This window comes from Macrobrachium nipponense, chromosome 31, assembly GCF_015104395.2.
Source record: "Macrobrachium nipponense isolate FS-2020 chromosome 31, ASM1510439v2, whole genome shotgun sequence".
NCBI lineage: Eukaryota > Metazoa > Arthropoda > Malacostraca > Decapoda > Palaemonidae > Macrobrachium > Macrobrachium nipponense.
Window position 1 is genome coordinate 16,544,841 of NC_061093.1, and position 10,000 is coordinate 16,554,840.

At 43.5% G+C, this 10,000-nt stretch overlaps 1 protein-coding gene across 3 annotated transcripts in view; it reads left to right on the plus strand.

Annotated features, from left to right (window-relative positions):
* LOC135206650 (uncharacterized) overlaps positions 1–10,000 on the plus strand; it is a 62,365-nt gene that overhangs the window by 9,596 nt on the left and 42,769 nt on the right. Inside the window, exons 1-2 of one of the 3 annotated variants that reach the window (XM_064238004.1) lie at positions 675–1,232; positions 7,810–9,297. In XM_064238004.1, coding sequence (XP_064094074.1) covers positions 1,209–1,232; positions 7,810–9,297 — 1,512 coding nt within the window. In that variant the 5' untranslated portion in view covers positions 675–1,208. Of the gene's footprint in view, positions 1–674; positions 1,233–7,785; positions 9,298–10,000 lie in introns of those variants that run through there. The other 2 variants (XM_064238005.1, XM_064238006.1) reach the window with 2 other exon arrangements.

A 10,000-nucleotide genomic window follows, 5' to 3' on the forward strand; every position in this document is an offset into this window, starting at 1 on the left:
TTTTAATGGTCCAGGATACTCGATTATGTAGTCTCCAAAGAATGTCTGGGGAATGTCTAGATAGCCGGCGGAGTCTCGTTTCACTGATGTCTTTGTTGTTTTGTTCGATTCTTGGTAGTTTATTTCAATAGTTTCTCAATTTAGATTATATTGTTGCGTTTGTGAAGCTCGTCCGTCAGGGATGATTAGGTGAATTGAGTAGGTATGCGATGTATATATATATATATATATATATATATATACATATACATATACATATACATATACATATACATATACATATACATATACAAACGAATTGCACCTGAACTCTCGTTCATTAAATAGTTGAGGGAGTGGCCCTTTGAACACCCGAAACATTAAGCTTATCTCATCGCTGAAAGCGTTCTGCCCTGCTTGCAGTTGAGATTAATTCGCGAAGACTGACAGTATTCTTAAAGTGCCAGGTGGGTATTACACTGGTTGCCAGGTGGTAAGGGGGGGGGGAGAAGGAGTGGGGGGGGGGGGGGGTTAGGTGGGGATCGTTTGTTCAGAGTCTGAGACCAGACAGACGATCAGCCACCATCTGAGCAGGAGGTACTATCGTTGTCGAAATTGAACTGCATTAGTAGACGACCATTAGGGAGGGCTGTGTCTTGAACAGTATCTTGGTTTTGCTTTTGCTTGTGCTTGTGCAATCATCCAAAACGGTCGTGACGTTGGTACAGAGGATCCTCCAGATCCTTAAATCTCCCGGGGGACCTTTGGCGCCCCCTGACCCCGATCATGGAGAAAGGTCGGGGGTCTTTCAGTACTCTCCAGGTGCCTCGTGGGACTTCGGAGAACGCGTGAGTTTTCGAAGGCCCCCTTTGCGCCCTCCTCTCATCAGGTCGTCCTCTGCAGATTCCAAAAAGAATCACCGAGGTCGAGCGGAAGCGACTTCCAGACTTTCACGTTCAATATCTTGCAGTCCAGTTCTTGGGCGCGGTTTGAGGCCGGCGTTTCCTATCTACTCTGACGAAGAAGAAGAAGAAGAAGGAGGCAGTACTCCGAGATCAAGATCTCCTTCGCAGCATCCGAATAACAGCGAAAAGAAGTCATCCCAAGTGTCCAAAACAGTGGGCGAGCATCTAGCAAGAGCTCAGCCTTGGGTCCAGTCTCCAGAAGTTCCTGGAAAGTCTCGTCAGAATCCCAAAACTTCCAGTGGGACCCCAAGAGACCAAGAAACAATGGCTCAGGTCATGGCATCAGAGGTATATCTTTTGATTAGAGAAGCTGGGACGCCCCTTAGAAGTGAATAGAAGTTTTGGAATGCCTTTTAGACATCTTAGCCTTATGGGTGGTGGTGATTACACTTTCATTGCATGGTGGTTTCTTAAGATGATGCGTTCTACGGTACCAAGACACCTGAAGGTGAAGTTAAATGAATTTATAACCGAGTACATTGCGGTATACTAATGCTATAGACGGACATTGGAACTCTTACTTTTAATTCGTGAGATGCATAAATTATTTTTTTTACACCCTGCTAATATTCCAGTTTTCTGAATCCTTAGTTTCAGGTGAACTTGAATTCATGTTAAAAACGCAGGTGTTTGCAACTTACCTTCCTATGGAAAGTTAAATTTGTCGAATAGAATGTAGATTTATTTTGATAACTTGTACATTGTTGAATATCATGTACATTTTTTTATATAATTTATTTTTATTTTCATATACTTTTTATTGTTATTGATTTTTCAAATGTATTTTCTTAACAGAATGCAATTTTGAATACGATATAAGTCGATCCTAAATAGTTTGAAGCTCACGTCGTGTGATTATTTTGCAGTTTGGTTTTAGACAAATATTAGTGGAAACCAGATTGCGAAGCCATTTCGCACCCTTTTATTTTAGCGAGTTGATTGGCAATCGGCCAGGCACTTATAAACAATACCAGTCACTTACCTCATGCGCAAGACAGCCGGTCTGAAGTTTGTTTACATGGCCACTGAAGAGAAAATAATATCTCCTTTAAGAACAGTTATTTTTTGTTTTAAGTTTAGCACGAAGTATCCACTGACTAGACAATTGTCTCCTTTAAGAATAATTCATTTTTTGCATTTCGTTTAGCAAGAAGCATACACCGAAGAGAAAGTATTTCCTTTTTAAAAATAATTTTGTTCATTTAGTTTAGCCCGAAACATCCACGGAAGAGGAAGATTTCTTTGTAGAAATAATTATTTTTGTGTACTTACCTTACCACGAAGTAACAAAGCTTACAATTACGATTGAAGTATAAAAGGTCTTGTCTGAAGTTATTTTCAAGTGACTGAGAAGGCAACATTTCTTTGAGTAGCCTAACAAGTGGCATCAGGTCCATCCATAAGCTACGTGACAACACCACTTCCGCACCCAATTTGGTACACTGAATGACACGAACGCTCAAGTGCTTGAACCGAAATGGCACTTTCAAGTGCTTGAACCAAAGCGGCACCTGATAGCTTATGTTCCTTGCCGATAGGAAGTGCATTTATATGCAACACTTAAGGCGTCGAATTTTCTTTTTCGTTTGATTGATATAATTGGTTTTATTCAGTTACATAGATGATGGCGAAAGGGATAGCTTGGCTGACCTCTCGTGACCCGGAAGATCCCAAAAAGTGGCCAAGAAGTCCACTCTCTCTTCACCAGGAAAATACTATTTGTAAAAAAAAATACTTTAGAAGTATTCATTCATAAACATTAAATGTGATATAATAAAAGGTTATTCATTAATTTTCAAGTTGCCCACGAAAATATTAATCTTTTATACTACTCTTGAATGTATGATGATCTTTTCATAATTATTTCTATCGGTGACTCAGATCTATTTATATATGAGCTTGAAACTGCCTTGGTCCAAAGACATCATCTTAAGAAATTATAAACTTGTAAGTGAGGTCAGCATTCACCTGCAAAACCGACTCCCGTTTTCTGATGTAAGGGCGAAAGAAAACGGGAATTAGCTTTGCCATTTTTTTCATTTAAATTGGGATGTGACAGAGACCACACTGTTTGTTGTAGATGCTCAGGAAAGTTACTTAGTTATTTACTTGGTTTAGAAGTAGGAACTACTGTCAGTGATTGTGATGTGTGTTCCTTGAAAGAAATAAAATATAACTCGGGACGTACCGACATTTTCAAAGATACTCTAAAGAAAATGTGGAAAAAAAATAACATGAAATTTTAAAAATCGTTCTTCACAATGAAATACGATGATCTGGGCTATGAAGCTTTGCTTTGCATTTATATAAACACTCCTTTTCAATTTTCCTTCAGCATTATATGTTAATTTTTATTTTATATATTTTCACTTTTGGAGTTAACAAATCTCTGCTTATTTTATAGGCTCAGGTTAACATATTTCAATTCCATGAATTTTTTTTTGGTACTTGAATTAAAAAAAAAAAGTTTTATCCTTTGTATTTATGATAATTACTTGTAAAAATCTTTTTGAAAATTGATTCACACGTTTTTTTTTACCCTATCTTGTAAATAAAAATTCTTTTAAAAATACAAATATCCCAAATTTTCAAGTATTTGTATTCCTTTCCTTAGATACTAATAATTTGAATAAAGTCATTAACACAATGTAACTGCTCTATACTCATGGAATAGTCTTCTGACAATTATTAACACAATGGAACAGCCTCCTTCAGTATGTTGTGGAATTGTGGAATTAGAACCTCAACCGTTTAAGCGAAGGTAATTACACCGCTACCCTAAAACAGTTCACCATGTATCTTAATTTTTTATATTCTTATCTATTCATTTATTATATTTATCTCTTATGAAATATCTGATTTTTTGTTTCTGTATCTTCTGTGGCTTCTTTCAAATGAAGGCCATATTCTTTCGAAGTTTGAATTTTTAGTCAGTGGCCCCTTTTGTGGGCTCGTTCCATATGAATAGGGTTCATCTGAATAAGAAGAATAAGGCTCATATACCGATACATTGGGTCAACTCAGTCATTGTTAACCGGAGAAAAATGCCAGTCTTAAGATAAATATAAAAGTGACGTTGTTTGCACCTGTTACATCTGGCTTGAGTCCACCTGGTTTGAATTCACTGTAAGAAATAAAAGGATGCCCACAGGTCATCCGGCTTGGAGTGTCAAACGCTTCGAATATTTAGTGACTCGGTGGTCACTTGCAATTACGGTACCCATCACCGAGAATGAGGGAGCTTCCTCCCCCCCATCAGACCTCGCTGGCGACATCGGTTATTTTAACAAGGGGGAAACACTTGAAGAGGCAGCACACTTCCCAAACCTTTTTACCTTATCACTTCCCTCTTTCTTGGGGGCCCCTTCCTCCCCTCCCCCCGCCTGCTTCTGCAGAATGCCCCTGCCAACAGGCCTTGTTGCTCACTATCTCCAGACCAAACCGTCTCGATGTTGGAGGGCGTTCTGAAAGCCCTCATCGAGGAAGTACCGGAGGTCTTGTGCTGTAGGTGGCTCAGGCGGAAGAATGTATAATGGTTACTGATTAGAATTGATCTCGGTACTTCGGTGCTTAGGCTTAGATAAGGGAGCTTAGAACATTAGTCACAGCTAAAACGAAATCGATATAAACTAAGTTTTAACGTGGAGGTTAGTAGAAACATTTTAAAGAGTTCGTGAAAGAGTGGAGAAGGTATAGCATTCTCATGAGCAAATGTTGTGTGCGTGTTTTAAACATAACGTGTTTAGTAGTAATTCTGAGGACTTCACAGAAAGGGGAACATTTCCTTCATCTTGGTTACTGAGGAATAAAATTGGAAAAACTTTATTTTTTGAGTTCGCGGTAAAAAAAACTTCGTTTAAATTTAGGGCCGTAAATAAAGGCCATTCAAAGGAGTCACGTGTCGGGCAAGCCTTTTACTCCCATACGCTTCAAATATAAAAAAGTAATTTGGGTCGTGTACCCCATGATACACAGTCCACAAGTGCTTGCCAAGAAATGGCTTCCTATGACAGATATAGGTACACTGAAGGTTTGTTTGTTTAATTATTTATTTATTTAATTATTTTGAAAGCAGCTTGTCTGCCGTTCCAGATACTGACCAGATTTGTGGTTGAGACGGATTCTCTGCTTCTCTCAACAACCCGCCCCCATCCCATACGACACTGCCACTGAGGAACAACCCCCTCCCTCAACGACCCAGCCACAGGGAAACTTCCCCTATGACCTCTCCATTGGGAAACCCTCCATTCCCCAAACAACCCTTCCAATTGAGACCCCCAACGGCCCCTCCACTGTGGAACCTTTCCCCCCAACGACAACCCCCCTGTGGAACCCCCCAATAACCCCGCCATAGGGCAACTTCTCCCACGAAGACCCTCTACCAAGGAACCTCCCGACCCCTCCACCGGAGAACACCCCTCCCCAACGACCTCGCTACAGTGGAACCTCCCTTCACGACCCCCTTCACCGAGGAACCTCCTCCTTACGACCCCCTGCACCAGAGAACCCCCTAATCCAATAACACCCCCCTAACGGGAGGCTCTTCCCCACGACCCAGCCAACGTGGAACCCCTTCCCCCAAACGACCCTTTTACCGGGGAACCTCATCCCCCTCTTCCTTATATACGACCCCTTTACCGGGGAATCCCATCCCCCTCTCAGAAACGACCCCTTTACTGGGGAACCGCACAAACGATCGCGCCACTAGTGGAATCTCCACCGGGGACGCCCCCTCCCCTTGTTGTAAATTTTATTTTCTAAATTTTTTTGCTTTCAAAAGAGCCGACTTAAAATTTATATCAAACAAATTAAACAGTTTCAGCCTACGTCAATATGAACAATAATAATAACGAAAGAATATAGTATCGTCTCTCTTGACTTACGTAATCCGTGAGCGAAGGTGAAGGTAGATTGGTGGTCAGAGATACTGGAAAGACAGTTCCCCTTCAATGTGACCTTCCAGGTCTGGTGTGGCGTGGACGACCATGCCCATTACCACGCCCCTTTATGAAGGCCTCTTGGTTTATGTAGACATAAAAATACAATACGGTCATTGAGATGTAGTTAATTACAGGATAGTGAATGTAGTAGTTTCTGAAGGATGCATGAAAGGAAATATTAAAGTACGGACCAATTGAATTTCTGAGGAAATCAATAGCAGGTATAATTTGGTCCCTTGCCAGAATAGCTAAAATCCAAAGACGCGTTCAGTAAAGGGAGCCTTGGCGAACTGGAAAACGTTTCGGTAACGTCGACGTCAAGATTTTGGCGGTGGACGCTAAAATTAGTAGTACCCGGTAGTTGGTAGGATGCGGTGAGCTCAACCAGCCTGGGTCTGCTCTTGGCGGGATAGATGTTGAATTCGGTGTTAGGTGATGATTATCGCTTTTTTGTTGTTGTTGTACAAAAGCGTACGTCCTGATTTTTGAGTTCCTAGGTTCGCGCCCGTGAGCCGACGGAATTATCAACTAAAAATTCCCCTTCAGTTAACATATATGAAAATATATTAATTCTAAGCTAGAGCGAATTAAATACTAACGGACATTTGTAGCTTAATACACACACACACACACACACACACACACACACACACACATATATATATATATATATATATATATATATATATATATATATATATATATATATATATATATATATATATATATATAATCTATATTTCTGGAGATCTTCCTTCGTTGAACAATTATAAGTAATATAAAATTATCAATAACAAATCATTTCTCTCTCTCTCTCTCTCTCTCTCTCTCTCTTCTCTCTCTCTCTCTCTCTCTGTGGAGTTGGCCTCCCTGTAGGCCGTTATTTTTATCTGTGATTCTTGTCTCTATAGTTGAGCTCCTACCCTGAGTGGTATCTCTGCATCTAATTCTAAAAGTGGACTCAGTGAGGTAGAAGAATTTCTACGTTGTCTCGGCTTTCTTCGCTTGAGACTTTTAGACTTTCAAAGACTTTTAGTCTTTTAGAATATTCGACTTTTAAAGATTTTAAAGACTCTTTAAAGACCTTTTAGACTTTGATGTTGTCGTTGAGGGGGAATGTTTATGAAAGTCTAGTCTAAGCACGTTACGCATGCGCGTTATGGTTTTTTTTTCTTTTTTTTGATCTGGCAGAAATGAAAATGATAAAGATAAGATCTAATAATGAGAAGTAATACAAGAATATACATACACACACATACAAACATACATAAATACATACACTCGCACTTGGTGGACGTAGACAAACATTAACTACTTCAGCAGCTTGCACAATCTCCAACACACACGTACATAAATATGGAAGTTAACTGTCTTGAGTTGCTACCGAACTGTTCAACGATCGTATTTCATTGGAAGAATGATTTTATATATAAGGCAGTGCCCCAAGAATGGTTGCTTCGTTTCCATGAGTAGTCTAGTTGCTGTTATATTTCATCTTCCTTTTTTATAGTACCCATTACCTTTTTAGTTTGTCTTTAATTAGATTCGAACGTGTAGTTGCTAACTTACGACTGTGTTGAACAGCTGACTCACATGAAGCTGCAATGCATTGAATTCTAAGCAAACAACTGGACGTCTGTGAACTCGAGCATTGGTTGAATGTTATTTATTTTTATTACTTTTTAAGATGTTATTTTGATTTAGGTTTTTTATTTCATGTATGAAATAGATTATCTCATGAATGTTTACAAAGCCACATTGGATTAAAAGACGCATCTATTCATTATGTTTTTACATAAACAATGATCCTGCTTTCAGTGAGACGGCGAACAGGACATATTATTGATATATTTTTTCTTTTTTTCAAAGATTTTATATTTCTCCTCTTTCCTCCTTCTTAGAGACATTGATAGTTTTTGTCACAGGGTGTCAACTTGTACTCCAATCTGGAATCACCTCTCAGTTCACCCGCGAGATCTGACCCTTCCACACCCACTGGGTGTAGGTCGCCCACAGGGTACACGACATCTGCCCACAATTCACCCGAAGGCTCTCCTGTGCTCCGAAGGAAGAAGAGGGCCAAGAAGGTTCTGAGTTCTTGCGAGGAAGAAAAAGAAGAAGAAACAATGACGGGAGATAAAGTGGCGGAGGTCAGTGTTAAAGGAGGCAAAGGCCGAGTCCTTTGGCGTCCGAGCAGGAGCTTCGAAGCTGGGGCTTCAGAGAGGGCTGTGCCTCCGTGGGCGGAACCGGACGCCCAAGCGCCCCCTCCCCCAAGTAATTTTTACGCCAGTGCTCCCAGCGCCACCATGACCACCCACATACCAGTGAGACCTACTATGGGAATGGCCACGGGAGTCCAGGCGGATCCAAATCCTACCCATTTCAATCGTCCCTCCCCAGGTGCCAGCCCCGTGCCCATCAGGAAGTGCCTCTTCCGTATGAATGCCCCCACCAGGTCCCTCTCCAGCGAGTCTCTCCATAAAACTTTACCCTGGGTGGCGAAAAGAAGCGAACCACCTCCTCCTCCGGCGGGAGAGGGGCAAGAGACGGATCGCCTGTGCCCCATGATCATGACAGGAGACTCTCGGTCGCGTCTGGACCAAATGAGAGGCCGAGCGTCAACGAGGAGCGCGTCATTACCTCGAGTGGGTGGCGGTGGTGGTGAGTCAGTCCCCTCTCAGACTGTAGCAGGTGGCGTCGGCAACTTACCTGCTGGGCGGGGAATGCAGGAAGCCCCACCCCAGCCCCGACCTACCCAATCTGAAACTGCAGGAGGGCGTGGTGCCAGTGAGCCCCAGAACGTGCCCCGCCCTCAGAGTCATTCCCAGGCCGGTATCAGAAGTTCTCCTCACATTGGAGCTGACCCACCAGACCGCGCGGACGTCGGGCAGCACCCACCTGGGAGGATGGTGAGCGCCAAGCCGACGGCCGAGGCTAAGGCCGCCGCTACTTCTGCCCTTCCCAGCCAGCAGCCTGAGCAAAGCTCTCCAACGCCATGGCGCAAAATGAGGCCGGCGGCGGCGCCCACGGAGTCAACGCCACCACCAGAAAAGAGTTCCCCTACACCGTGGAGGAAAAATGTGAGGAGCCCAGATACCGGTGCCAAAGCCGCCCCCTCAGTGCAAAAGCAGCAGGAAAGTACGAAGGATAATGTTAGTGCCGCGTCTGCCTCTGAAAGCGATACCGCTGACGCATCTTCAGCCTCGTCTGCAAAGACACAAGACGCCCCGTGGAGGAGAGCAACCTCCCATCAAACCCTATCAGCTGAGTCGAGTTCAAGTCAGTCCGTTTCCTCCGTAACGGAGAGCAAATCAACGTCCTTCAAACAAACGCAGGTGATTCAAACCTCCCACATATCCGTCGGCGTCAGCAGCGAGGAAGCGAGCAAAATCACCGCGAGTACACATGCAAGTGTAAGTAAGCAAAGTCCCCAATCACAGCCCAGCTGGCGCAGGCAGCAGCAACCCAAGAACCAATCAACAGCCCCGTCTGCCCCTACTGCAGATCCTCCAGTTTCTCAACCTTCCTTCCCTGGTCCCACTCCTCCTGCTCCTGCGGTGTCCCAACCCTCTGCTCCCGTTACCGTCCCTCAAGCAAAGAATGTCACTCACACCCTTCTTGCACACAAACAGGGCGCTGCAGTTCCTTCTGTAACCAGAACCCTTTCTCCTGTTCCTGCCACTGGAAAATCCGTTTCCCCTGTGCCGTTTGTCAGTCCTTCCCCGTCGCCGATTCCAGGAGTAAGCAAAACACACTCCCCATTAACAGGTGCAAACAAACCTGCCTCTCCTGTTCCTGCAAACAAGTCGTCTTCCCCTGCTCCCGCTGTCACCATAAGTGCTTCCCAAGCCCCTCCCACCAACAAACTTGCTGTTTCAACCCCTGCTCCTGTCAGGCCTTCTTCCCCTGCTCTTGTTCCAGACAAACCTGCTTCCCCTGCTCCTGCTGCAAACAAGCCTGCTTCTCCTACTCCTGTTGTACACAAACCTGCCTCCCCTGCCCCTGCTGCAAGCCAACCTGCTCCCCCTGCCCCTGCTGCAAGCCAAACTGTTTCCCCTGCCCCTGCTGTAAACAAACCTGCTTCCCCGGCTCCTGTTGTAAACAAACCTGCTTCCC